The sequence below is a fragment of the Gambusia affinis genome, linkage group LG17 (genome assembly GCF_019740435.1).
Source record: "Gambusia affinis linkage group LG17, SWU_Gaff_1.0, whole genome shotgun sequence".
Lineage (NCBI taxonomy): Eukaryota > Metazoa > Chordata > Actinopteri > Cyprinodontiformes > Poeciliidae > Gambusia > Gambusia affinis.
In genome coordinates this window covers 8161213-8188069 of record NC_057884.1, presented here as the reverse complement: position 1 = coordinate 8188069, position 26857 = coordinate 8161213, and the positions used below count along the sequence as shown (strand labels likewise).

At 37.8% G+C, this 26857-nt stretch overlaps 2 protein-coding genes and 20 non-coding genes across 26 annotated transcripts; 1 reads left to right on the top strand and 21 right to left on the bottom strand.

The window, feature by feature from the left end:
* Window positions 1-896: 896 nt before the first annotated feature.
* On the bottom strand, window positions 897-12997 carry miga2 (mitoguardin 2). 3 transcript variants are annotated; one of them, XM_044143935.1, is made up of 17 exons: window positions 12434-12610; window positions 12289-12321; window positions 10790-10995; window positions 10213-10423; window positions 10001-10116; window positions 9767-9887; window positions 8283-8410; window positions 7938-8055; window positions 7679-7785; window positions 7299-7411; window positions 6915-6987; window positions 5732-5818; window positions 5529-5627; window positions 5313-5447; window positions 5166-5219; window positions 4951-5067; window positions 897-4158 (listed from the first exon to the last, which is right to left on the bottom strand). In XM_044143935.1, the coding sequence occupies exons 3-17, from the start codon at window positions 10883-10885 to the stop codon at window positions 3949-3951; spliced, it is 1785 nt and encodes a 594-aa protein (XP_043999870.1). In that variant the 5' UTR covers window positions 10886-10995; window positions 12289-12321; window positions 12434-12610; the 3' UTR covers window positions 897-3948. The 3 variants fall into 3 exon arrangements, with proteins under 3 accessions (XP_043999870.1, XP_043999872.1, XP_043999871.1); XM_044143937.1 differs by lacking the exons at window positions 12289-12321; window positions 12434-12610 and adding an exon at window positions 12901-12997; XM_044143936.1 differs by lacking the exon at window positions 12289-12321 and having other exon boundaries at window positions 12322-12467.
* Window positions 12434-24938, top strand: st6galnac4 (ST6 (alpha-N-acetyl-neuraminyl-2,3-beta-galactosyl-1,3)-N-acetylgalactosaminide alpha-2,6-sialyltransferase 4). Of its 3 annotated transcripts, XM_044143942.1 has the most exons (5): window positions 12434-12499; window positions 13604-13815; window positions 14778-15187; window positions 23708-23811; window positions 24715-24938. In XM_044143942.1, the coding sequence occupies exons 2-5, from the start codon at window positions 13651-13653 to the stop codon at window positions 24924-24926; spliced, it is 891 nt and encodes a 296-aa protein (XP_043999877.1). In that variant the 5' UTR covers window positions 12434-12499; window positions 13604-13650; the 3' UTR covers window positions 24927-24938. The 3 variants fall into 3 exon arrangements, with proteins under 3 accessions (XP_043999877.1, XP_043999876.1, XP_043999878.1); XM_044143941.1 differs by lacking the exon at window positions 12434-12499 and having other exon boundaries at window positions 13168-13815; XM_044143943.1 differs by lacking the exon at window positions 12434-12499 and having other exon boundaries at window positions 13168-13815; window positions 23708-23815.
* trnai-uau lies at window positions 15581-15674 on the bottom strand. Its single transcript has 2 exons — window positions 15637-15674; window positions 15581-15616 (listed from the first exon to the last, which is right to left on the bottom strand). It is a non-coding gene; the product is annotated as a tRNA-Ile (tRNA).
* On the bottom strand, window positions 15842-15935 carry trnai-uau. Its single transcript has 2 exons — window positions 15898-15935; window positions 15842-15877 (listed from the first exon to the last, which is right to left on the bottom strand). It is a non-coding gene; the product is annotated as a tRNA-Ile (tRNA).
* Window positions 16155-16248, bottom strand: trnai-uau. Its single transcript has 2 exons — window positions 16211-16248; window positions 16155-16190 (listed from the first exon to the last, which is right to left on the bottom strand). It is a non-coding gene; the product is annotated as a tRNA-Ile (tRNA).
* trnai-uau lies at window positions 16416-16509 on the bottom strand. The gene is made up of 2 exons: window positions 16472-16509; window positions 16416-16451 (listed from the first exon to the last, which is right to left on the bottom strand). It is a non-coding gene; the product is annotated as a tRNA-Ile (tRNA).
* On the bottom strand, window positions 16967-17060 carry trnai-uau. Its single transcript has 2 exons — window positions 17023-17060; window positions 16967-17002 (listed from the first exon to the last, which is right to left on the bottom strand). It is a non-coding gene; the product is annotated as a tRNA-Ile (tRNA).
* trnai-uau lies at window positions 17280-17373 on the bottom strand. The gene is made up of 2 exons: window positions 17336-17373; window positions 17280-17315 (listed from the first exon to the last, which is right to left on the bottom strand). It is a non-coding gene; the product is annotated as a tRNA-Ile (tRNA).
* trnai-uau lies at window positions 17540-17633 on the bottom strand. The gene is made up of 2 exons: window positions 17596-17633; window positions 17540-17575 (listed from the first exon to the last, which is right to left on the bottom strand). It is a non-coding gene; the product is annotated as a tRNA-Ile (tRNA).
* Window positions 17840-17933, bottom strand: trnai-uau. Its single transcript has 2 exons — window positions 17896-17933; window positions 17840-17875 (listed from the first exon to the last, which is right to left on the bottom strand). It is a non-coding gene; the product is annotated as a tRNA-Ile (tRNA).
* Window positions 18100-18193, bottom strand: trnai-uau. The gene is made up of 2 exons: window positions 18156-18193; window positions 18100-18135 (listed from the first exon to the last, which is right to left on the bottom strand). It is a non-coding gene; the product is annotated as a tRNA-Ile (tRNA).
* Window positions 18400-18493, bottom strand: trnai-uau. The gene is made up of 2 exons: window positions 18456-18493; window positions 18400-18435 (listed from the first exon to the last, which is right to left on the bottom strand). It is a non-coding gene; the product is annotated as a tRNA-Ile (tRNA).
* Window positions 18660-18753, bottom strand: trnai-uau. Its single transcript has 2 exons — window positions 18716-18753; window positions 18660-18695 (listed from the first exon to the last, which is right to left on the bottom strand). It is a non-coding gene; the product is annotated as a tRNA-Ile (tRNA).
* Window positions 18960-19043, bottom strand: trnai-uau. The gene is given in 2 exon segments: window positions 18960-18995; window positions 19006-19043. It is a non-coding gene; the product is annotated as a tRNA-Ile (tRNA).
* trnai-uau lies at window positions 19210-19303 on the bottom strand. The gene is made up of 2 exons: window positions 19266-19303; window positions 19210-19245 (listed from the first exon to the last, which is right to left on the bottom strand). It is a non-coding gene; the product is annotated as a tRNA-Ile (tRNA).
* Window positions 19523-19616, bottom strand: trnai-uau. The gene is made up of 2 exons: window positions 19579-19616; window positions 19523-19558 (listed from the first exon to the last, which is right to left on the bottom strand). It is a non-coding gene; the product is annotated as a tRNA-Ile (tRNA).
* On the bottom strand, window positions 20065-20158 carry trnai-uau. Its single transcript has 2 exons — window positions 20121-20158; window positions 20065-20100 (listed from the first exon to the last, which is right to left on the bottom strand). It is a non-coding gene; the product is annotated as a tRNA-Ile (tRNA).
* On the bottom strand, window positions 20377-20470 carry trnai-uau. Its single transcript has 2 exons — window positions 20433-20470; window positions 20377-20412 (listed from the first exon to the last, which is right to left on the bottom strand). It is a non-coding gene; the product is annotated as a tRNA-Ile (tRNA).
* Window positions 20637-20730, bottom strand: trnai-uau. Its single transcript has 2 exons — window positions 20693-20730; window positions 20637-20672 (listed from the first exon to the last, which is right to left on the bottom strand). It is a non-coding gene; the product is annotated as a tRNA-Ile (tRNA).
* Window positions 20950-21043, bottom strand: trnai-uau. Its single transcript has 2 exons — window positions 21006-21043; window positions 20950-20985 (listed from the first exon to the last, which is right to left on the bottom strand). It is a non-coding gene; the product is annotated as a tRNA-Ile (tRNA).
* On the bottom strand, window positions 21507-21600 carry trnai-uau. Its single transcript has 2 exons — window positions 21563-21600; window positions 21507-21542 (listed from the first exon to the last, which is right to left on the bottom strand). It is a non-coding gene; the product is annotated as a tRNA-Ile (tRNA).
* trnai-uau lies at window positions 21767-21860 on the bottom strand. The gene is made up of 2 exons: window positions 21823-21860; window positions 21767-21802 (listed from the first exon to the last, which is right to left on the bottom strand). It is a non-coding gene; the product is annotated as a tRNA-Ile (tRNA).
* Window positions 24939-26857: the final 1919 nt, after the last annotated feature.

The following is a 26857-nucleotide window of genomic DNA, read 5'->3' as shown; positions in this document are numbered from 1 at the left end:
TTGGTTCCCTCATTCAAAAACTAAAATAAGAACAGAAAAAAGTATCTGGCATTATACGACATATAATTTTTAAAAAGTTATGTAAAATAACTGCTGATGTAAAGAAACACAATGCCTTGCCCCTTAAATATTGCAAAAAAAATGGAATAACTATTCAAAGAATGAAAAACATAGGTGTGCATCTAATATACAGTACATAAACTAGAAAATCATTATACATGACCTGGAAGGGAAATAACACTTGAACTTCAAACTGAGTCTTTATATCTCATTAAAATAATGTTTTACAGGGACATTGAATTTGATACAGTTTGTCTTATTTGAGAATCCAGCATAAAAAAAACTTAATAAATCATAACATTATAACATAAATGGATGGCTGGATAAAAAAAAAAATAAACAGAAAGAAATTAAATTGCACACATGCAGAACAGCTGAGCTTCTTATGCTAAACTACAGTCAGAAACAAAAACATTTTCTGGTGTAAAAATTTACACCAGAATCAAAAATATCATCTGTCTTTATAATTAATATTTTGTGGAATGCTGTATTATAATATTAACATATTATGGAATAGAGACTTTTCAAGACATCACAAGAACCCAGTAAAAAGATGCTGTTGCTCAGCTGAGTACATTTAGTTTTAGGAGTCCAGTAGTCTGGCACTTAAGAATTTAGAATTTACCTTAGAAAAAACAAAAAAGCATCCATGTAAACATCCAACTTCGGATTAAAGTGTGTAAAATGGATATTGATCGCCATCCAAACTTATTAAAACATAAATTTACAAAAAACTCACTTGTATTTGTTGCATTTTTAAAATGTAAAGGTAATTTTGCTTCCAACTTTAATGTGAAATATAACAAGGTATCAAAAGGAAACCCAAGTAGCACCAATTTAATAACAAAAAATAAGATTTAATACGGAGGATGTAAATCAGTTTACAGACAGTGCAATACAACAATAGAAAAGACAAAAGGCATGAGTAGGACACCTGTAATGTAGCATACATTAGTAGGGATTGGGGGCATAATAAACATTTTGGCCTTCTGAAACCCTCTTTAAAGTCTAAAATCATCTAAATATTACAGCCCATGCTTAAATTGTAGTAATTCATACATTTTTTTTAGATTTTATCTAATTAGAACTTAAAATATCCAAGAAATCAGGTTGAGCTTGGGTCTACATGTTCAATGCTATGCTGATGCATTTTAAAGAACTTAAAATGCTAACATGCAAAGGCAGTTCATTTGTCCAGAAAAGGGGAAAGGGAAAAAAAACTCTCCGTAATGCATACAGGTTATACATATTAAAGCATTTCATCCCAGATCATATCGCACAAAGCAAAACTAAAATAATTTAAAGATGGGCACTTCAACAAAACCTTGTGATTGTACAAACTTTTTTTTTCATAATGTAGCTTTTTCTTTTAATATAATTTTGCTAGACTGTACAGCAGCTATATGCTCCATTTTATACATACAAGTCATGTGTTGCAATAAATAATCTGACAATTTGTACATGGGAACTCTCACACAGATGTTTACAAAAAGAAATATTTTCTGCCTCATTCTCCTGCTAAAGTGCAAATCGGTTAAAAACAAAAAGCTGCAACGCAAACCATTTACTGCAGAAATGCCCCGCCCATTTGCAGCTCTGCTTCAAGTCAGACTGCTGTCCAATAAAAGCAACAGTACAGACGACGCGCAGTCAGAACAGTTCAGGAGGATGAACAGTGTTTCTCAGCTACGAATTTAGGAAGTGCATTAGAACAACTGCGGGGTTTGGATCGTCATTCCCGCAAAACAGAAGTAATAACGTCAAAGAGCTATTGATCTGATAAGTTACTGGAATAAAATCGGAACGAGATGGAAACTTAACCGCTGCGCTTCCAGTGATTCAAATAAATATAGATATTTCATGAATCATTTAATCAAGTCAATTTAATATCTGAACTACAATGTGCCTCCATCTTTACAGTAGTACCACTAGTAGTAAAGTATTACACAAGAAAGGTCAATTTAGTTAGGCAGTCAGTTGTCCCAATTTGGGTTTCTGTCACCCAGAAAACTTCAGGGCTTCCATCAGTGCACTTAGGTAAGCTACAACTCCGTCCTTCATGACACCAGAATAATTCTACCAGTTGGCACCGTCTCAGGTTAATGTGTGCGTTGCAGTGATTTGAGAGTGTGTTTGCAGTAAGTACAATTTCCCAGAGGGTTTGAATTTGTATGATGGCACTTGACTAAACAAGTTACGAGGGATGGTATAACTCCAGAAAAAAAAAAAAAAGAAGTCCCCAATTGCAGAAAATCAAATTTAGGATTCCAAAAGTATACTTTCCAGTACTTGGTGCTGTTGTTAAATACTTTAACACTTTAAACTTTGTCTCTTAACATGTTGTAAAAGCTTGCATTCTGAAGATTAAAGATACTTTCATGAGGTGTGCTGTTTGATACCTATTGAAACCTGACAATGAAATTACAAAGTTCCACTGTAGGATTTCACAAAAAACCTTTTTTAAAACACATCCAAGAAAGTAACTAACTTTGGATTTGTTTTTATGTGGGGGAGATGACATTACAAGAGGCAGAAGAACTGAGCTGATCAATTCTTCTGAAACATTTCAAGTTGCACTGAGTTGCACATTTGAGTCCAAGATTGACTCCTGACTCCTGAGAGAAATGGCTGATACTCCCACGGGTCCCGGTCCTTTTTACAGCTTCCATGTTTCATTGTCACCAAATTTTCCTGAAATCCATAAACGCGTTCTCACATAAGGCTCAAACGTTTTGCTATAGCCGGATAGAGTGCAAGCATTTCCCTTTGAAGAGGGAATTGAATTAAAAACACAATTACAGTTGAACAAATAAATAGGTGTAAACGAAGGAACTTGGATCGGGTGCCTTGAGTGATGTCACTAGAGGCATTATGCATGGTAGCTTGTTTTTGAGAGGGTAGATTTTATCTTAAGTAAAAATCACATAACTAAACAACAAAAATACCCGCCACGACACATTCTAAAGATGACAAGCTACAATTAAAGCGAGTCTTACTGATTTGACAAAAAGCCCGGTTAGCAGCTTTAAAACTGAACAGATTCTAAAAATTAATTCATGTTGATTGTGCATTTAAAGAAAAATGGCTCACAAATCGTGTTACATGACAAATTTTTCGGATGCCAGTTTCAGTTTTTCTCTGATTTGAAACTTGTGCTTTTATTTAGTTGTCATTTTCTGACAGTCCGCCAAGGCAATAATCAATTCAAATTCAAACTAAAAGTCAAATTAGATCGTGAAGTACCAGTTTTAGATTATTTGTTCAAAACCCCATCTCAGATATGTTTTTCAGCTCGATGGAACTCCTGGAATAAAGATGATTTAGGTGATGGCCATCTTGCCTCTCTCATTCAAGAACTATAAGCAGCAGCGATTTCATTAAGAAATAACCTTCAATTTTTCCACATAAAATACAAAAGCGCTTCCTCTCTTTGCTCGTCAGAGTGAAGGCAGGTATTCAGCCCAAACCCACAGGTGATGAACACAGTTCTCAGAAGAATCTCATTTGGGTCACTAGAAGGCAAAGTCCTCTTGTGTTGGAAGTGTTTGTCAGCCGTGTTTTCACCAAGTATCTGAATCACCCCAGGCAGAGGCAGAGGTAGGAACAAGTCCTCACACGTCTGTGATAATTTGATTACAGCCGTTATTCTGGATACGCAGCAAAGCGGCAACACAAGCGACAAGAGGAATCCAGGACCCAGACACTCTCCCTCATTAGCAGGAACAAGGAGAGCTGGTGAAATAAATCCGACGACATGTAGTTGTGTTTAAGAGCACAGATGGAGGGAAGGATGAGCAATTGACTGAATAATGCTGGTTCTCAGTGTATAACAGAACAAGGACTCGGTGCAGAGATCAACACGGAGTTCAGATTCTTTGTCAAAGCGATTCATGACACTTTGTTGGTCCCGTAGGAGCCTTCAGCGTCTCTGGGCATGGCTCCGTTGAGCTCCAGCAGACTGTTGATTCCCAGATAGCCCAGTAGGATCTCGCTTCTGCGGTGGGAAAGTTTCAGGATGTCCTCGGCCAAGCACTGCTCGGAGGTGAAGCGGACCTTATCGTGGTCGAACATATCTTTGAGGTACTGCACTATTTGTTGCTGCAGGTAAAAAGGACAGAAGATGACAGACTTTTTATATCATAATAAAAAACTTACACATCAGATTTCTGTAGCTCCTGGTGAGCTGTGAGAAGACACTCAAGTTACTTCAAGGAAATCGAACTGCACTTTTATGAAGCAATTCGTCTGATGAAGAACCAAATTTACATGATTTAATGACATCTAGTGGCAGAATGGCAAACTGCAACCATCTGAATTACCTTGGGATTTTTGAAGTGAGGTTAGAAACAGTTGATATCTCAGCTGCAGTAAATAACTCTCATCCAGAACTGGGTGAACTCTAAATGGAGGCGATAGTTATAGGATTTTCTCTGGTCTATTACAAGTTTGAATCAGTAATTAGTGCCTTGATTTCTTGTTTGCTGAGAGCCTAGAGTGATTGCAAAAAAAAATACACACACTCCTAAACCTCTAGAGCTGTAACATGTGATCTGGTCTCAGCAGGTTTTAAACATTATTGAAATTTCCTCAAGACCTGAAAAACACAATGGATTCAACATTTATATTATTTATGAATATAAAGTCGTAGTGGAAGGTTTACTACTTTAGTTTAGAAATTAACTTTTTAAAACTTTTAAAAGGTACAAAAACTTTAATAATCTTGAACTATCACGTTAAGTGTTAAGGACTGACATTGAAAAGCTGTGTAAATGAAGGCAAGTTTATGTCTGATTTTCAGTTACTCATCATAAATTTCAAATGTAAAAAGTTTCAAACAAAGTGTAAACTTTGTTTTTTTTTTTGTCTTGTCTGTGTACGCTCTGCTCTCACCTTGAAAATTGTGCAAACCTCACTCAGGTGCTGCCGTGGTCCCAAAAACCCAAAAGCTAAAACTGGGCTCACGTGTTCTGATATGGCATAAAAGTGGGCGATAAACCCATCGGGAACCTACGGAGCACAGTTAGGACAAGTATTTAGAAATCTACATCAATAATAAAAAGAAAGCAGCGAAAAGATTTGGCTCAGTCAGACCGGCTCAGGCTCACCATAAGAAGACGCCTTTTAGCTTTCAACACCGACCAGCAGGCGGTCGCCAGAGCCTGAGAGGAAGCAGAAAACGTCCCTTAAGAGAAATTGTCAGGAAATGCATGTTGATGGTAAATGTGCTTCTGGATGGAAGCGTGGGAATTAACCGTTTCTTTAAAGCTGTCAGACAGCCAGCGGTTCCTCAGAACGGCTAACACAGAGGAGGGTGGGCTCTCCAGGTCCTCGAATGCATCCATCAGGATAAAGTCCAAAACAATGTCAAAAAAGTTCATACACACCACCTGCGGCGACCAAAGAACCCAACGGTATTTAGCTATTTCAAGTAGAACGTTTTAAATGATCGGAGTGACATGAGCACTCACCCCTCGACCCTCCAGCTCCATTTTTGTAATGGGCCACGTTTCTTCTCTCTGGGTGTAAAGCAGCATGTCTTCGTAGCTCTCCAGGAAGGCTTTGGGACTCTGGGTCACAATATAGATGTATGAGATATTTATATCGCTTTAAAACAAAATAGAAACAAAGCAGGTTAATTTATACAAACCAAAGTTAATGTAATCACTTGTACCTTGTTAGCCTTAACGATTAGCCCTGCAACCATCTGTTTCCCTGTCTCCATAAAAAACGTGCGGTGAGTTTCATCTAACAACAAGACCTGAACAAAAAAGAAAAACATGAAATATTGCAGTTAGTAGCTTACTTAGATGCAAAACATAAATATTATCTACATTTTTATGTTGCTGAATTACTGTGGCTCACCAAAATATTCAGACCCGATGAAAATTTTCAGTATTTTGTCTGAAATCAGACAAACTACTAGACATTTTAGCAGGATTTTAAGTGATAAATGAACAGAATGTGGTGCATGCTTGAAGTAGGATTGCAATGCTTCATCACTATTACTTTTTGGCCTTTTTTAGAAATTAGCATCTAAAAAGTGTGGCGTGATGTTGAATTCTGTAATCGTCAATAGTATTGCTGCATTTACAGCTGCAAGCCTTGTAGGGCGTGATTATTCCCGCGAGTTTTCTTCAGGACTCACCTGCATTTATCTCGATCCGTATTCCCATCGACCCAAATCCCATTTCCTATAAGAATGTTAGTTTTCCTCTACCTATAGCATTGTGCTTGTTGGCCAAAAGGTCTCCCTCGACCCGAGCACCTGGTTCGCTCCTTGGTTTTCATGACCATGCAGCTGGTTACACTGGATTTTATTTAGGTTTATCGGAGGAGAGGGGAACTGGTGTTCAACGACATCATTTTTGTGGTTGTGATGTGACAGTGCAACCAAAATATATCAGTTTTTTTTTAAACAGAAATGAAAGCAGAAATAAATAAAAATTCTGATGAATGGCTCAAGTCAAGCTGAGACCTAAAATGATTCTAAATGATAAAATTTTTCTCTAGCTACCAGTTTATTAACATCATCTAAAATTTTGAACATTTAGTGACTGATAGCATTTATCCCACCTTACAATGACATTTTAAATAAATAATGCACTTCAGATAAACACTTTATATCTCCAGCTGTACAATTGTCCACAAATAAGTAAGTGAAGACTCTTGGTTTCATCTATTTTTAGCAAATAGGACACTATGTGATCCTTTTGTCCTGGTAGCTTTAGTCAAGACTTGGCTCAAGAAAAGAAACCTGAGGAGGCTCCTGTCTGCAGGTGTACTAGCAGACAAGAAGAATGTAAAAAGTAAAGTAAAATAAATAATAATAATAACTCCTGTGCACAGGAACACACCTGGAATGCTTGTCTCACACAGTGAAGCTTGGAGAGGAAATCTTGGTCACTGTAGCATTCAAGTAATTCAGTCCTGGAAAAAAGACAGAGGAAGAGTGAATTTCAGACTCTTGATTAGAGGAAAACAAGTTATGTTTTTCTTTTTTTTTTTAACCACTTGAGGGGAGTAGGATGGTGACAAAAAAAAAAGAAGAAATATTCAAACTCTCAGCTTATGAAGGAAAGTTTGGAGCTCTTTTAGTGGAAAGTCTAAAGTGATTTCATTTAATGTTTACTGCAGAACAGGTGCATGTAACTGCACAGGACGAATTTGACATGGTTTATTACAGAAATAGGGACCAAGAATAGCCCTACTTATACAAAATAAATAACCTACAAGGTTACCTCAAGGTCCTGTACTTCACTCTGTCTTCCTGCACCAGAGACAAGGCTTCTTCATACAGAGCTGCTGGCTTCATTGGTGGGTAGATCTCATCTAGAGTTATATTTTCAAACAGCTGCACAGAAAATTTTGTTTTTAGAAATTATATTTTTTGTTAATTACAAGGATGGAGAACATGACGGCATTTCTTGGCATGTTTTCTGAAATACACAGCACTACACTATGTAACAAGAGCTTAAAAAAACTTTTTTTTATCAATTCTTTTTCCAATTACTCTTTTTTTTTTGTATAAAAACAGCAGGTTTCGTGCAAGTTTCCGTTTCGAGTGCGCATGCTGACACACAGGCAAGACGACTTTCACTTGTTGAGGAGAGCGGCTCACCTCTGCAGCGGAGAAAAACGAGTCATCAGACGAAACAGAAGCCGCATCCTCATTTTGCAGCCGGTGGAAACTCTCTACGCGAGGCAAGATCAGAGTTCGTTCGCTCTCTGAAGACAGACAGAGAGCGAAGGACACAACAATATGAGTAACGAAGAATTAAAACTGCAGTTTACTTCTCAGATCCCGATTTCATTGATTATGTCAAACGCAGTTTAATTTTTTTTTTGTTCGAAAAGTACATCTTGAAGCTGGTCGTTACCAAAGTCGGCCAGCACGCTCTCCGCTGGGATGCTGCCGCCAAAATCCTCTTGCAGGTGGTACGCCCTGTGCAGGAGGGTCTCCAGCTTTTCCGCAAACAGTTTATTACGATCTTCGTTCTAGAAGCAAGATAGAAAATCAGATGTGTTTATTTTTTTTGTAGTAGTACCATCATTAATAATCTAGAGGTCTAGATGAGCTCAGTTTTATATAATTCACGTTCCACACCGAATCTGGCAACGCTTCACTGAGGAAGGGAAAATAAAAAACAACACAATCCAGAAATATAATTCATTTAAAAGAGCCACAAGAGTTTAAAACGTGGTTTTCTAGCGGCAATGGTTACCGTGAGAAAGTCTCCACATGCCGCCCCCTGCAGAGCAAGGTTGCTGTTACTGGAGGTCGAGTTGCCTTGGTGACGAATGTTTAAGGCTTGTTCCCACTTTCGCAGTGCTTCATCAAACAGCTCCATCCCTACAGAGCGAGAATCAAAATAAAGGTAACAAATATGTTTTACAACAAAGTAGGTTTAAGTACTACCTGCTTCACAGATGCAATACACTCATCTCACGTATAAAACCTGGCACCGCCATGCACTTTTTCATTCCTGACTGATCAAATGGGAAGCGCCTCCAGTGGTAAACTGGGGTACCAATCCAAACTGGTTATGAACTAATTAATTAGGTGTGCATTACTAATGTCACTGTGACTCACAATCTCTGTCACGTGAACAGAGCTTGACCTTAAGTTTTCAACAAACTGCAGTGGACTGGAGAGGAAATTAGTCGCATCATGCTAAAAAAAAAAAGGTGTCCACTATTCACATTCTGATTTGAACGTGTTGGTTTACAAGAGCGGAAAGCCAACATGGTTCTGTCCGGTGAGTCTTTGAAACATGAGAGCTGAGGTGTTAATCAAAAGCTGTAGGTGGATTTTCACTGCAGACAAAAAGTGCCTGGATTGTTCTGGGTTATCCTGCGGTCATTCGTTGGTTTTTTTACTTTTCATTTGAATGTCGGCAAAATAATCATTGAATAAAATTGCGCTGCTGTATTTTTTACACCCTTTGTCCTTTTAGTTTTTAGTCTGCTTTGCCTTTTAAGGTTGTTTTCCTGTAGGTGTTCTGAAACTTTACAATTTTTGCCAACAATTTTACCGAATTCCCCACATAAACATATGCATATTTCACTTGGAATGCATCTTCCAGACATGTTTGATTCTTTCTACAGAATGTCCCAAGTTTCTGAAGCCAGTTTTGCAGGGAAGAGAAATTCTATTTTAACAGTTTGACTTCTTATCATTTTGCTTTGTCTCTAGTCAAAAGCAAAACTAACAAGTTCAACACAGAACATCATGTTTTCAGTCCCTGAAAACAGTTTTTCTTTGCTCAGACTAAGCAACATTTAGGTGCTGAGACAGCCCTTATTTTTTCTGTGCTGCAAAAACAAAAAATGGCAACATTCAAGCACTGGTCTTCGTTTAGGGGGAAACATAAAAAAAATATAAATTGAAACATCAGCATAACATCAACTCTTTACGCTCCTGCAGAGTGACAGAAAGGGTGTTATGTTTCTGTCACTGAAAACTCAAGCTTATTGTGGCAAGCTCCAACATGGCAGAAGAAAAAGATTAAGAAACGAGATGCAAACAGCAAAAAAAGCAAAAAGAAAAATCAAACCTCAACCCAGTGAATGCATCAACAAATTCCTTGAACATTCTAGATAATTTTGTTTATATATTAGGAAAATAACTTTTTATAACTCCAATCTACCAAAAAAAACAAAGCAAAGAATGACTTTCAATGTTCATGAACATCACATGACAACGCACCCATCAAATACAGGTTCTCTGCATTAGCATCCTCCACTGCTCCTGGTTCTTCCACCACAGGCTCCGCCTCCCAGGGATTGGGGGCGTTAATCAGCTGATTAGGAGAGTTTGGGACTCTAGTCTGTGCCAGAACAAACCACACAGAGACAAAAACATCAAACACACAGGTGAAAAATGGGAGCAAAAAAAAAAAGACATGCCAACTGTGGAAAAACCATGAAGTATGAAACTAACAGATGCCAAGCTATGTGAGGAACTCGAGTGTTTACTGGGAGCCAGCGAGGATATCCCACTCATGGTGTCATTGCTCCGAGAGCTGGGGCTCATCACCTGGCGGCTGGTGATGGGGCCTGTCGCAAACAGGATGTGGAAGATGCTGAAAGGACGTTACCAAAGAGCTAAAAGTTACAGTTACAAAACTCCCACTATTGGTTTTTGCTGCAAACCTCTCTTCAGAGATGAAGGTCTTCCTGTCTTCAGCAGAGCCTCGGGTATTCCCACGGTCTTCGGGCCCTCCTTCACATGGTCTGCCTGTTTCCTTTTCCTGCCTCTTCTTTTCAGCTGGTGAGCGGTCAGGGCCAGCGCTACGCTTCCGAGTGCTGTCGCAAACAGCACCTTCTTCAGGCTCGGGGAAAGCTTTAGCTGAGAAAAAATTGACTGAAAGCAGGAAGGATGGAGAGAAACGTCAGACTTCAGGAATTGCCTTCATTGTCACGATTAAAGAGGAAAAGGTCGAAAAGTAAAAATCTCGGATTCAGCCCTTTTATTCTGACAGCCATAAATAGAATTAAACACCCAACTAGTTGGCTTAGGAAATCATCTAATCAGTGAAGACAGTCCAACTGTATGTATGTAAACTCGGCATAAACACAGTTGTTTGGTGAAGGCCGCAGGCGTTTGCTGGATGACATTACTGAACAAGCAGCATCTTAAAGCTAATGCTTTAAGATGCGACAAAAAAAAAATCCAAGTGGTTTGAAAACATTTGTGAGTAAGTGTAACGATTATTATAAAAGGTGTTACCTGTCCAAATGTGGAGTAGAGAAAGACCGGTATCTCTGCCACAGTCATGGCCAAAGCCTGGGCGACAGACATCCCGTCTGGTTGTCTCAGTGACATTTCAAGAGTCTCTCACATCCACCAAATGTACGGTTTCCTTTCTGCTCTCAGACCAGCCAACACTCAGCTTGCTGATCACACTCTGCTGTCATCCACCCCTGGATCCGTACCTGACAACAGACACTACAACATGTGAGACACAATTTGTGTTCATTACAGCAGTGGTTTGATACTTTCACAGATCGTGAAATACAGTTAAAAAAAATCTAGTGAGCGTTGAGAAATGCCACCTAACTAACTCAAAAAGAAAATGATAAAAGTTGCGCTTGATTCGACATTGATAGGCGTTAACACCATGTGAGCTGAATGACATGTCAATGAGGGAATTGAGCCATTTGATGCAGGAGTTTTGGAGAACGAATGCATTGAAAAGTTCCAGGACAGCAGATCTTGAGGAATGGACTTGGACACTGCTGCTGGTATTGATCAACATGGCAAAAGCATTAGGGAACCAATTGAGTTCCTATTTGGTCAAGAACAACACTTTAAGGCCACGGTAATCATTCTGAGGGATGTTCAGTTTAGAAACAGAGAATAAAAGACAATGCTTATAAATGTTTTGCAGAGGACACCAACCACAACCAGCAAAGCCCACTTATGATGTAGAGACCCAGACTGATCTGTGACTTTAAGCAATACCTGTCGGTTTAGCACTACATATTGTGGATCCATCTATTTGTAGAAGGAGGATTTCTATTTTATTAGGACCTCCACATATTGATCCATTCTGATGCATGTGAAATGCCTCAGTCTATTGCTAAATAACATTAAATACAGAATACACTTATAACAACATTTGTTTTAAGGATTTTGCTTCATGGCAAACAACAAATTAGTTGATTCAATCTCAGGAAATCAAGCTTGGATTAAAAAGCAGAGCAACTTGAGACGAAACCAGCTTCTTTCTCAGCTATCAACACTGATAGTGCAGATAGCGCATCAGCCTGCATTTATTAATCTGGACCTACTTCCAATGTCGCCGTCTTCTGATCAAAGCTGCCGTTTTTAACCAAATAGCAAAAAGTGTGTACAAATCACAGAACGGTTCCGTATTCGGATGCTTAAAAATAAGATTTAAACTAAATTCAAAACACATAGAACAGAAACCGATACTGTAAATATCATCTTACATTTCTACATGAAATACACAAGACTGGGTTAAAAATAAACTTCTGTTAAACCCAGGGTAAAATCAGTTGGGGACAGCTCTGAAATGTCCAGTATGCTAACAGTAGCTAGCTCATTTAGCTGGCCTCGACCATCGGTCAGTTCCCCACACAGGATCAGGGAATGACTCGGTCTATGGAGCTCTGAACTGACACCTCGCAGGTGTCAGCAGCAACCAAAGTACAGTAACACTGACCAACAACTAATAACATAATCCCTCTCCGACACCAACATACCGTGAGCATCCAAGACGTCAGAGAAGGGCATACCTAAGTCACCGTCAGTGAAGGCAGCACAGCATTATTTTAGGGCGGGACTTTGAAAATACACGGATGTTGACACGATCCTCAGCCAATCGGAGGAGGATAGTTGTGGGCGCACCTTTTCTTAGCGAATAGTATAAAGGAAGGGAGGGACACAGACTACTGGAATCCAATCAACTTGCAGGTATTATCTTGAAAGTCTGTGATTCTTCCATCCCAACTCGAACAATGCAGAAAATTATCACAGTTCGAATTTTCTTTCATTCTTCCGTACAACTGCATTTTTTAAACTTTATTGTCCTGACATTTGATAATGTTTTCGTGTGGGGTTTTTTAACCCATACTTAAACACATGACATATCTACTGTAATGAAGTCAGCTTAATAATTAGAAGTCAAAAATGTTCGTAAAAGTTATTAAAATATATAAGATGCAAAATATAAAATTATTTAAATTAAAACACATGCAACCTTTTATATACACAATATGCGCAGTTTAACAACACCGTTAAGTGACAGAGTAACTTAGTTTTTATATATTCTGACTATTGACATTCAAATTAAAGGTGAAAGACCTTTAACCCACCAGACTAGCTGCTGTTTCAGACTAGTATTTGAAAAACATTGGCACCGATTTATTCTACAAATTTAAATTTTACACGCGGTCTTTAAAGGTAGCAGAAAGCCACAACCTGTTAGTGTAAGGCCGAAATAAGCGTGGTTGTAACATTTGCTTCCGATTTTGTAAATTACATTTCAGAATAAAAGCATGTTTACTTTCCGAAACCGTAGCAGATGTCATTGGAGTGAGAATTTATGAATATGCGCGCAATTCTACATGCATAAAAAAACTGTCACTAAATATACAAATGAAAATAAATGCAGAATATCTCTTCAAAATCGATTTGAACATTTTAATATGAAAAGAAATTCCGGTTGCATTGTTTTCATCTGAAATCATAGCGCACTTACAAAAGAAGTTGGGCAGATCTTTATGAGGCCTGCACAAGAAAATAAACTATAGGAGGGTTGTATATACAAATGCAATTAAATAAGAAAAACAGATCTGTTCTCTGCCGGAGGATAAAACCAAAAGTTATGACTACTGGAAAATGAAACTAAATTCCACCTGTACCGCCTGTCGAAAACTTCTTGATACCAAATCCCTCATCACCATGATTCGGAGATGTATTTCTCACCCCTTGGAGTTACACAAAGTCTGAGCTTTCTGGATGGAGAATGTGTTCCGGCTACGGAATAATTACTCTGCTGTTGCGACGTGTACACAGAAGGATGTAGAGGAGCAGCTTTCAGACATAAGCTGCCGCTCCTCAATATGCGGCCGAAGCAGATGCTTCGTCTGTGGTTCTCCATGCTCATCCTGACTCTTCTACTGCTATTCTGGTTTGGAGTGCTGATAACACGGGACAGTCCTTCACCTGCTACACAAAACTCATCACTCAGGGGCTACAGCAAGATTAGCCCGCACAGAAAGATTGAGGTGAGATGATCCAGGACAAGAAGGCCCACATAAAACTCATTCATTAGCTGTCAAGTTAAATTGAAATAATCAGCTGAATAATCCCATTTTCTTTACTTTCTATATATATGCTGAAATATCTGTGAAAAAAACATGTTTTGATGCTATGTAGGTAATTGCATTTTGGTTTATTTTTTTAAAGATTAACTTTTTAATCTGTATACTAAAGTCACTAGTCTTAAAAGTTGAAGTGTTTTTTTTTTTTTTAAAACGCACATGAAAAATTATTTGATGTACTGCACAGTGCAAAACACTCGCAATTTCTCCACACCTTTATTACACATTATTAACCCTTTATTCAAAGCTTGGGAAAGTTGGATGTTGGGACCCCACTGGGAGTCACAGACTAACAATTGTGCAGTTGAGATATACTCTAAAAATCAAAGCAAATAACAAAAATTATCATGGCAAGAACACATTTTTGCTGTAATTGTTGGAAGAGATGCAAAACGCATGCTTTTCAAATAGATAAAACTATAATTAATTAGCTCTTTATGTTGTGCTGCCTTTCAGGTTATGCTTGCAAAACAATTGACAGGGATCAAAAGTTTCATCCACTGTAATGATGATGGTTTAAACCTTGAAAATTCTTCAATTATACTGCATTTGAACAACACATTACTATTTATGCAAATTTGGTCAGTTAACACAGTCATTTCTCACTCTTTTAGGCTCTCGGGCTAAGTTATAGTTTAACGCCAAACAGAATTCACTATACTATTTCTGTTTGCTACTTGCAGACATACTGTAAGAGATCATTTGTCTAGCCTTCTCTAAATTCTTACTTCCTGTTTCTCTGATTAAGACTATTTATTTATCTATTTGTCACCGAGGCCACCATTCCAGTTGCGTTATGTTCGTAAATTCTGGCTGAGGTGTAACGATGTCTGTGAGCCTAAATCTGTCTTATCTTCTCTCTGCAGTTTCTGGACGTTCACTGTAGCCACTGTGCTGTGGTCTCCAGCTCCGGTCAGATGCTTGGCGTTGGTGCTGGAGATGAAATTGACAGAACAGGATGTGTGATCCGCATGAACAATGCCCCCACTAGAGGGTACGAGAAAGACGTTGGGAACCGCACCACCATTCGGGTTGTGTCTCATACCAGTGTTCCTCTGCTGGTAGGAAACGAGAAGTATTATTTCAAGCAGTCCGCCAGTACGACCTATGTGTTTTGGGGCCCCAAAAGGAACATGAGGCAAGACGGAAAAGGAATTATTTTCAATGTCCTCCTGAAGCTGGCCATTAAGTATCGAAAATTGAACATGTATGTCCTGACCCAAGACAAGATTGAGTACTGTGACAGCGTGTTTCAGAATGAAACTGGAAAAAACAGGTGGGTTTAGTTTCTCAGCTGAGTAAGCAACAAATGTTAAAATTATAAAAATGACAGACAGGACAAACAACCATGCACACACGCGCTCACGCCTAGGGAGAATTTAGAGAGACCAATTAACCTAATGGTCATGTTTTTGGACTGTGGGAGAAAGCCACGCATGCACAGGGAGAACGTGCAAACTCCATGCAGAAAGACCCCGGGCCGGTAATCAAACCCAGGACATTCTTGCTGCAAGGCAGCAGTGCCACCAACTGCGCCAAGAATTGATAATAAGATTTTCTTTACTTCAGGTTGAACCCTAACAAATTATTTCTATGCTAAACATTAGCATTTAGCTTTGGATACATTAGTAATTTTTCCTATAGTTTTTTTCTCCTTTTGAAAAAGAAGTGCTCGAGGTGAGGCTTGAACTCACAACCTCAGCATCACTTAGCAGGTTACTGTCTTATAAGTACTGCGCGCTGTCCGATTGCGCCACTGGAGCCTGATAGCATGGTTCAAGTACACAAAATTTGCCTCCTTTACCAGCTATTGCTATGGACAAATTCAGAATAAAACAAAGAGAATTGATAATCCATCTATCCATTTTCTTATACCTTGACCCTAGTAGGGTCGGGAGGTGCTGGTGGCTATCTGTAAAAAAAAAGTATGTGCTCCAGGTGAGGTTTGAACTCACAACCTCAGCATCGCTTAGCAGGTTACTGTCTTATAAGTACTGCGCGCTGTCCGATTGCGCCACTGGAGCTTGAGAACATGGGTCAAGTATATAAAATTTGCCTCCTTGACCAGCTATTGCTACGGACAAATTTAGAATAAAACAAAGAGAATTGATAATGTGATCTATAATTTTCTTTACTTCAGGTTGAACCCTAACAAATTATTTCTATGCTAAACATTAGCATTTAGCTTTGGATAAATTATTAGTAATTTTTCCTTTAGTTTTTTTCTCCTTTTGAAAAAGAAATGCTCCAGGTGAGGTTTGAACTCACAACCTCAGCATTGCTTAGCAGGTTACTGTCTTATAAGTACTGCGCGCTGTCCGATTGCGCCACTGGAGCCTGATAGCATGGTTCAAGTACACAAAATTTGCCTCCTTTACCAGCTATTGCTATGGACAAATTCAGAATAAAACAAAGAGAATTGATAATCCATCTATCCATTTTCTTATACCTTGACCCTAGTAGGGTCGGGAGGTGCTGGTGGCTATCTGTAAAAAAAAAGTATGTGCTCCAGGTGAGGTTTGAACTCACAACCTCAGCATCGCTTAGCAGGTTACTGTCTTATAAGTACTGCGCGCTGTCCGATTGCGCCACTGGAGCCTGATAGCATGGTTCAAGTACACAAAATTTGTCTCCTTGACCAGCTATTGCGATGGTCAAATTTAGAATAAAACAAAGAGAATTGATAATGTGGTCTATAATTTTCTTTACTTCAGGTTGAACCCTAACAAATTATTTCTATGCTAAACATTAGCATTTAGCTTTGGATAAATTATTAGTAATTTTTCCATTAGTTTTTTTCTCCTTTTGAAAAAGAAATGCTCCAGGTGAGGCTTGAACTCACAACTTGTCTTATAAGTACTGCGCGCTGTCCGATTGCGCCACTGGAGCCTGATAGCATGGTTCAAGTACACAAAATTTGCCTCCTTTACCAGCTATTGCTATGGACAAATTTAGAATAAAACAAAGAGAATTGATAATCCATCTATCCATTTTCTTACACCTTGTCCCTAGTAGGGTCGGGAGGTGCTGGTGGCTATCTGTAAAAAAAAGTATGTGCTCCAGGTGAGGTTTGAACTCACAACCTCAGCATCGCTTAGCAGGTTACTGTCTTATAAGTACTGCGCGCTGTCCGATTGCGCCACTGGAGCCTGAGAACATAGTTCAAGTATATAAAATTTGCCTCCTTGATCAGCTATTGCTATGGACAAATTTAGAATAAAACAAAGAGAATTGATAATAAGATCTATAATTTTCTTTACTTCAGGTTGAACCCTAACAAATTATTTCTATGCTAAACATTAGCATTTAGCTTTGGATAAATTATTAGTAATTTTTCCTTTAGTTTTTTTCTCCTTTTGAAAATCAAATGCTCCAGGTGAGGCTTGAACTCACAACCTCAGCATTGCTTAGCAGGTTACTGTCTTATAAGTACTGCGCGCTGTCCGATTGCGCCACTGGAGCCTGATAGCATGGTTCAAGTACACAAAATTTGCCTCCTTTACCAGCTATTGCTATGGACAAATTCAGAATAAAACAAAGAGAATTGATAATCCATCTATCCATTTTCTTATACCTTGACCCTAGTAGGGTTGGGAGGTGCTGGTGGCTATCTGTAAAAAAAAGTATGTGCTCCAGGTGAGGTTTGAACTCACAACCTCAGCATTGCTTAGCAGGTTACTGTCTTATAAGTACTGCGCGCTGTCCGATTGCGCCACTGGAGCTTGAGAACATAGTTCAAGTATATAAAATTTGCCTCCTTGACCAGCTATTGCTACGGACAAATTTAGAATTAAACAAAGAGAATTGATAATAAGATTTATAATTTTCTTTACTTCAGGTTGAACCCTAACAAATTATTTCTATGCTAAACATTAGCATTTAGCTTTAGATAAATTATTAGTAATTTTTCCTCCTTTTGAAAATGAAATGCTCCAGGTGAGGCTTGAACTCACAACCTCAGCATCGCTTAGCAGGTTACTGTCTTATAAGTACTGCGCGCTGTCCGATTGCGCCACTGGAGCCTGATAGCATGGTTCAAGTACACAAAATTTGCCTCCTTTACCAGCTATTGCTATGGACAAATTTAGAATAAAACAAAGAGAATTGATAATCCATCTATCCATTTTCTTACACCTTGTCCCTAGTAGGGTCGGGAGGTGCTGGTGGCTATCTGTAAAAAAAAGTATGTGCTCCAGGTGAGGCTTGAACTCACAACCTCAGCATTGCTTAGCAGGTTACTGTCTTATAAGTACTGCGCGCTGTCCGATTGCGCCACTGGAGCCTGAGAACATAGTTCAAGTATATAAAATTTGCCTCCTTGACCAGCTATTGCTACGGACAAATTTAGAATTAAACAAAGAGAATTGATAATGTGATCTATAATTTTCTTTACTTCAGGTTGAACCCTAACAAATTATTTCTATGCTAAACATTAGCATTTAGCTTTAGATAAATTATTAGTAATTTTTCCTCCTTTTGAAAATGAAATGCTCCAGGTGAGGCTTGAACTCACAACCTCAGCATTGCTTAGCAGGTTACTGTCTTATAAGTACTGCGCGCTGTCCGATTGCGCCACTGGAGCCTGAGAACATGGTTCAAGTACACAAAATTTGCCTCCTTTACCAGCTATTGCTATGGACAAATTCAGAATAAAACAAAGAGAATTGATAATCCATCTATCCATTTTCTTATACCTTGACCCTAGTAGGGTCGGGAGGTGCTGGTGGCTATCTGTAAAAAAAAGTATGTGCTCCAGGTGAGGTTTGAACTCACAACCTCAGCATCGCTTAGCAGGTTACTGTCTTATAAGTACTGCGCGCTGTCCGATTGCGCCACTGGAGCCTGAGAACATGGTTCAAGTATATAAAATTTGCCTCCTTGACCAGCTATTGCTACGGACAAATTTAGAATAAAACAAAGAGAATTGATAATAAGATCTATAATTTTCTTTACTTCAGGTTGAACCCTAACAAATTATTTCTATGCTAAACATTAGCATTTAGCTTTAGATAAATTATTAGTAATTTTTCCTCCTTTTGAAAATGAAATGCTCCAGGTGAGGCTTGAACTCACAACCTCAGCATGTTACTGTCTTATAAGTACTGCGCGCTGTCCGATTGCGCCACTGGAGCCTGATAGCATGGTTCAAGTACACAAAATTTGCCTCCTTTACCAGCTATTGCTATGGACAAATTTAGAATAAAACAAAGAGAATTGATAATCCATCTATCCATTTTCTTATACCTTGACCCTAGTAGGGTCGGGAGGTGCTGGTGGCTATCTGTAAAAAAAAGTATGTGCTACAGGTGAGGTTTGAACTCACAACCTCAGCATTGCTTAGCAGGTTACTGTCTTATAAGTACTGCGCGCTGTCCGATTGCGCCACTGGAGCTTGAGAACATGGTTCAAGTATATAAAATTTGCCTCCTTGACCAGCTATTGCTACGGACAAATTTAGAATAAAACAAAGAGAATTGATAATGTGATCTATAATTTTCTTTACTTCAGGTTGAACCCTAACAAATTATTTCTATGCTAAACATTAGCATTTAGCTTTGGATAAATTATTAGTAATTTTTCCTTTAGTTTTTTTCTCCTTTTGAAAAAGAAATGCTCCAGGTGAGGTTTGAACTCACAACCTCAGCATCGCTTAGCAGGTTACTGTCTTATAAGTACTGCGCGCTGTCCGATTGCGCCACTGGAGCCTGAGAACATGGTTCAAGTATATAAAATTTGCCTCCTTGACCAGCTATTGCTATGGACAAATTCAGAATAAAACAAAGAGAATTGATAATCCATCTATCCATTTTCTTACACCTTGTCCCTAGTAGGGTTGGGAGGTGCTGCTATCTGTAAAAAAAAAATGTGAGGTTTGAACTCACAACCTCAGCATCGCTTAGCAGGTTACTGTCTTATAAGTACTGCGCGCTGTCCGATTGCGCCACTGGAGCTTGAGAACATGGTTCAAGTATATAAAATTTGCCTCCTTGACCAGCTATTGCTATGGACAAATTTAGAATTAAACAAAGAGAATTGATAACAAGATTTATAATTGTCTTTACTTCAGGTTGAACCCTAACAAATTATTTCTATGCTAAACATTAGCATTTAGCTTTAGATAAATTATTAGTGGCTATCTGTAAAAAAAAAGTATGCTCCAGGTGAGGCTTGAACTCACAACCTCAGCGTCGCTTAGCAGGTTACTGTCTTATAAGTACTGCGCGCTGTCCGATTGCGCCACTGGAGCCTGAGAACATGGTTCAAGTATATAAAATTTGCCTCCTTGACCAGCTATTGCTATGGACAAATTTAGAATAAAACAAAGAGAATTGATAATAAGATCTATAATTTTCTTTACTTCAGGTTGAACCCTAACAAATTATTTCTATGCTAAACATTAGCATTTAGCTTTGGATAAATTATTAGTAATTTTTCCATTAGTTTTTTTCTCCATTGAAAATCAAATGCTCCAGGTGAGGCTTGAACTCACAACCTCAGCATCGCTTAGCAGGTTACTGTCTTATAAGTACTGCGCGCTGTCCGATTGCGCCACTGGAGCCTGATAGCATGGTTCAAGTACACAAAATTTGCCTCCTTTACCAGCTATTGCTATGGACAAATTTAGAATAAAACAAAGAGAATTGATAATGCATCTATCCATTTTCTTATACCTTGACCCTAGTAGGGTCGGGAGGTGCTGGTGGCTATCTGTAAAAAAAAGTATGTGCTACAGGTGAGGTTTGAACTCACAACCTCAGCATTGCTTAGCAGGTTACTGTCTTATAAGTACTGCGCGCTGTCCGATTGCGCCACTGGAGCTTGAGAACATGGTTCAAGTATATAAAATTTGCCTCCTTGACCAGCTATTGCTACGGACAAATTTAGAATAAAACAAAGAGAATTGATAATGTGATCTATAATTTTCTTTACTTCAGGTTGAACCCTAACAAATTATTTCTATGCTAAACATTAGCATTTAGCTTTGGATAAATTATTAGTAATTTTTCCTTTAGTTTTTTTCTCCTTTTGAAAAAGAAATGCTCCAGGTGAGGTTTGAACTCACAACCTCAGCATCGCTTAGCAGGTTACTGTCTTATAAGTACTGCGCGCTGTCCGATTGCGCCACTGGAGCCTGAGAACATGGTTCAAGTATATAAAATTTGCCTCCTTGACCAGCTATTGCTATGGACAAATTCAGAATAAAACAAAGAGAATTGATAATCCATCTATCCATTTTCTTACACCTTGTCCCTAGTAGGGTTGGGAGGTGCTGGTGGCTATCTGTAAAAAAAAGTATGTGCTCCAGGTGAGGTTTGAACTCACAACCTCAGCCTCGCTTAGCAGGTTACTGTCTTATAAGTACTGCGCGCTGTCCGATTGCACCACTGGAGCCTGATAGCATGGTTCAAGTATATAAAATTTGCCTCCTTGACCAGCTATTGCTATGGACAAATTTAGAATTAAACAAAGAGAATTGATAACAAGATTTATAATTGTCTTTACTTCAGGTTGAACCCTAACAAATTATTTCTATGCTAAACAGCATTTAGCTTTAGATAAATTATTAGTAATTCTTCCTCCTTTTGAAAATGAAGTGCTCCAGGTGAGGTTTGAACTCACAACCTCAGCATCACTTAGCAGGTTACTGTCTTATAAGTACTGCGCGCTGTCCGATTGTGCCACTGGAGCCTTATAGTGTGGTACAAATTTATAAAATTTGCCTCCTTTACCAGCTATTGCTATGGACAAATTTAGAATAAAACAAATAGTATTGATAATCCATCCATCCATTTTCTTACACCTTGTCCCTAGTAGGGTCGTTAGGTGCTGGTGGCTATCTGTAAAAGAAACTATGTGCTCCAGGAGAGGTTTGAACTCACAACCTCAGCATCGCTTAGCAGGTTACTGTCTTATAAGTACTGCGCGCTGTCCGATTGCGCCACTGGAGCCTGTACATTTACAAAGCGTTCAAATACCTAAAAGATATCTGTTAACCTGACAAGACATTCCTCATGCCATTTGCTGTTTTTTATCTTCAGGACTTCATAACCATTGTCATTATGGACACAGCTCAGCCATTTAGCAAAAAGCCAACATAATAAAGTGACTATATCATCACTTTACAATTCTAATTTTTGTTTTGTTAAACATCTGCTCCAGGTGAGGTTTGAATTTACGACCTCAGTATTGCTTTTTCTTCTTCTGTCTTATAAGTACCACACACTGACTGATTGCATCACTTTAGCTTGTTAAGATTATTCAGATATCTAAAATTTGCCTCTTTGACCAGCTATTTCTATGGAAAAAGTTAGAATAAAACAAAGAAAATGGATAATGAGATCTATAATTTTCTTTACTTCAGGTTGAACTCTAAGGTTTTTTGTGAACTCCAGGGACAACAACCAGTCTTTAGAAACCTTTGTTATGAAAAAGCTGTTTCCGTGAGCAATTGAGCTAACAATGTGATCACTGATTATAATTACAAAGCATCATGCCAATCTCTACAATGGCAGAAAAGTCTACATCACTTCATCATGATCATGTGTGTATGTAAATTTCAGATAACTAGGCTTACTGACAAATTATTTGTATACTAAACATTACCGTTTAGTTGTTGATGAATTAATAAGAATTTTTGATAAAAGTTACTTAACATCTTCTCCAGGTGAGGCTTGAACTCACAACCTCAGCATCACTTTATTGGTTACCATCTTATAAGTACTGCATGTTGACAGATTGCGCTACTGGAGCAGCACGCTTATTTCTACAACGCCAGAAAAGTCTGCATCACTTTATGATAATCTGTGAATTTCAGCTAACTACGCCTAATGACATGTTACTTTCTATGCTCTACATTACCTTTCAGATTTTGATGAATGATTAATAATTTTTCATACAATTTTTTTTTTATCCTTTTGAAAAGCCTTTTCTGCCAAATAGTCAATATAATAAAGTGACTCTTTTCTGACAAAAAAAATAATCCAGGTGAGGCTAGAAATCACAACCTCAGCATCAATTAGCAGGTTAAGCATAGCGCACTGACCGATTGCGCCACTGGACCCTGTGAAGAGGTTTTAAATATTGAGTATGTATCTGTTTATATGCGATGAGAAAGTTATAGAATAGAATAGAATAGAATAGAAGTACTTTATTCATCCCAGCAGGGAAATTACTTCGCAGTTGCAGCATAAAGACAAGACAGTAACAACTAGTTGTAGATAAAATAAAATAAATATAAAATATAAAAAGCTACAAATTGTAAAATTGTAAAGTGCTGTAAAATATAAAATGCAACTTAAGAGCAGTCCTTACAGAGATTAAAAAATGCAGTTATGTATATGTAATATATGTACACCAAGTGTGCCACAGTGCAGTTGTGCAAAATTGGGCTGATTAGTGCATTTAATGGGTTCTTTCATTCAGGCTTCAAAGCTGTTGCCGTTTATGGACTCAGCTCAGCCAAGAATTCACCAACAAAAGTTCATTGGAAACTCCAGTGATCACACCAATGACTAGCTGACATTGCTATTGCAATTTAAATACTATTACAAAGCAAAATATCTGCCGGTCAGTAAATAATAGGATTTTTCATTTAGAAGCAATTTTTTTGTAACCACCCACAGGTTATTCAGGAGAAAGTTTAGGATAATCTTAATTCAGCTAAAGTTAAAAAATTGTGTATTTGTCTTTTGTAAAAGTCACATGTGTCACAAGCTTAGCTTCAATGTTATTGATACTGTATTCAGTCGGTATAGAAACTCTCAATGGCTTTCTTGGCTTTATTTCTTTTGTTTAGAATGAAAACTGGAGCGTTTCTCAGCACTGGATTTTTCACGATGATCCTTGCTATGGATATGTGTGACAGGATCAGTGTCTATGGAATGATTGATGATAATTACTGTAGGTAAGTTTGTCATATTTTTAGGTAGGCTCTATAATTTTCATGTTCAGCATCCTCCAAAAATGGTTGGCCTGTTTAAGATGTATACAAAAGCCTTAAAAATGGTTGTTATGGAGGCTAGTGCTAATGTTCATTATGCTACCCCTACCTTTAGCCCTATCCTGTGTTACCTGTCCTAAGTTGTAGATATTAAGACTCCCTTCTGAGCAATTGGAGCCAAAAGTGAAGCTGATTATTATAAATTTTCTTCCATCCAAATAACGCTGCATGACTAAATAACTATGGATGTTTTATTGATGGCTTTAAATATTAAATGTAACAACAATTTTTTTAAACATTTTGTACTTTTAGAGTATTTCTAATACAGTATATTGGAAAGATACAAAAGATTTGCTCTTCTCTACAGTCGTTTAAAATAGCAAGCACAATGATGAATACAGTTATTTTTTTAGGGTTTTTTTGACAATCAACATGCATCAAAATAGCCATTACTGTGGTTCTGTTCTTGTATTGTAAGTGAGTAACACCGTAATTCTCTTTTGACTTTTCTTCTTGACATGGCGAGAACTAAAAATTCTATTTTGACGAGTGACTAAGATAAATTGGTCAATACGCCATATCATATTTGTATGATTCATAACATTATGTTTCCCTGGGATACAAACAAGAAATTTGTATCCCAGAAAAACATAACATTATGAGTACTTAATTTAAAAAAATCTCATTGACACCCTGTTGAAGTATAATAAAAGTAATGTTAAGGTGGAACCACTGATTTTCTTAATTGTGTTCAATTAATTAATGTCTTCAAACTGGAGGTTGGATTTTTATGTTTTTCAGCCCTATATCATGTTTCTAAGGTAAATTCTGAGCTAAATGTTGAGTTTTTCTCATCCTCACAGCCGAGCCAATCACAGCGACGTTCCTTACCATTACTATGAGCAAAAGAGTATCAGTGAGTGCAGGATGTATACATACCACGAGTTCACACAGCGTGGAGGACACCGCTTCATCACTGAGAAGTCCATCTATGCCAAATGGGCAACACAGCACAACATACAGTTCAAACATCCTGCATGGCAACTCTAAGGAATGGCGCCCTCAGAGTTGCTGAGATATATAAATATCTCAGATGTTGAAGTTACTAGACTTTTATTTTGTTGTTCTTGTTTTTACATTTTGTGTGTGGGTGTGTGTGTGTGTGTGTGTGTGTATGTGTGAGGAAAACCGTTTAGCTGGGCAAAGTGCAGTCATGTTTACCCATATATTTGTACGGATGACAGTAATTTATAAAACATTCATTAGTTCTCTTCACGTGCCTTAATTTTAACACTTACTCTACCTATTTTTTTACCTTGAGCTGAAATCTATCAGATTGTTCGAAAGCTACAATAGAGTTTGCATTTTTACGGACAGGATCAGTAGTTGTAATCGTTTCTTTTCGATGTTAGGTTCGGTAGATTAATTAAGTTTAATTACTCAAGACATCAAACATTGCGATTACGGAATTCTAGGAAAAAATTACGGGTTTCATTTTGCTCGTCTATTGTTCTTTCTATGCGCTTGGTCACTATTTTCTTCACATACCGTTTCTTGCAAAAGTTTCCATACCAATTAAACCATTTCATAAATTGTCAAATTACAACAACAAACTCCAAAGCTTGTTTTTGGATTTTATATGAGCGACCAACACAAAGTACTTGATAACTGTGAAGTAAAATAAAACAAGACCTGTTTTTTTTTTTTTTTGTTTGTTTTTTTCTTTATAAAATGAGAAAAAAAAATTATAGAACACATTTGTGTTTAAGCAAGTTTACTCTAACAGTCTATATAAAATCCAGTCCGACAAACTTATTTGAAAACTCACATATCTGTAGATATGGATCTGTAGAAATCCACAGCAACAAAAGAGCCAGTAGGAAAGGCTGGAGCAGAAATCCTAGTTTCACCTGTCAGATTTCAATTTGTAAAAATGTAATCTGAAAACTGCATATGTTTTTCATTCCATTTTTGCTTAGTCATTAGTTTGTGTTGATCTATCACTTCTACTAAAATACGCTTCCCTCTATGAATGTAAGATGGCAAGACGTTAACAAGTTCATGGTGCATCGATGCTTCTGCAAGGCTCTCGGAGTTGTGCAATTCAAAGCTTTTTTCCTTTCTTTTTTTTATTTTACAAAAACTTGAGAATAAATCCCCAAATTGTTTTCGCAAAATTTGATGCACTGTCATGCATTTGAGCTTTTTTTTTCTCTCTCTCGTTGTACCCATTTTTACAGTTCATCAATATTTCCAATAAGCCTGGTTGCAGCCTTTACATCCTGTTGACGCCCCCATCAGCATGTTACTGAACCCTGAGATAATGCCTGAATTGTTGAATGTGTGTAACAGAGCTGGTACTGTTTAGATATATTTGTTCATTTTTCCAAGCAAGTGAATAAATCAATGGGTTGTGTGTTTGGAATGAGAAACTTTCTGATTATAATGAGACCAGTTTGGACAATGATTTTTTCCTCTTTTTGAAAAAAACAACCAAAAAAAAAAACCCAGATGCATTGTCACATTCACTGTAAAAGGGTATGCAAAATAAAAACAACGCAGTTTTGAATTCCACTCTAAGGGGACCATCTTGTGAAACGTTTTTATTATTTCCCCAGTGAAACAGATGATGACAACAATTGTATAGGTCTGTGCACATTTGATTTTTACCCCACTCTGCATAATGATTTAATGTAACTAATCAAATGTTCCTCTCAGAACAACTAGAACCAGCAAACTTAAAATCATGACGGTTATCTATCAGATTTAGTTCAGAATTCAAAGATACATGAAAACAGTATTATTACTTTTAGAACGATTACTTTATGCATTATGCTGTCTGGTTAAATGAATAAATCTTATATCACTACCCTCTCAGGTACATATTGTTTATTTTGTGATCAATTCCAAAGACTGTCCTAATATTTTAATTGAAAGCATTTTACTTAAAGATACTCCAGGAACGTGAATTATTTGAATGATAGTGTCTTATTTATTGTGTCTTAA

Coding starts and splice junctions, on each gene's coding strand:
- miga2 (XM_044143937.1), bottom strand. CDS start 10,885: ATGTCACTGAGACAACCAGACGGGATGTCTGTCGCCCAGGCTTTGGCC. Junction 10,424..10,789: donor TCTACTCCACATTTGGACAG/GTAACACCTTTT, acceptor TCCTGCTTTCAG/TCAATTTTTTCTCAGCTAAA. Junction 5,220..5,312: donor CTGACAGCTTTAAAGAAACG/GTTAATTCCCAC, acceptor GCTTCCTCTCAG/GCTCTGGCGACCGCCTGCTG.
- st6galnac4 (XM_044143942.1), top strand. CDS start 13,651: ATGCGGCCGAAGCAGATGCTTCGTCTGTGGTTCTCCATGCTCATCCTG. Junction 15,188..23,707: donor AATGAAACTGGAAAAAACAG/GTGGGTTTAGTT, acceptor TCTTTTGTTTAG/AATGAAAACTGGAGCGTTTC. Junction 23,812..24,714: donor AATGATTGATGATAATTACT/GTAGGTAAGTTT, acceptor TCATCCTCACAG/CCGAGCCAATCACAGCGACG.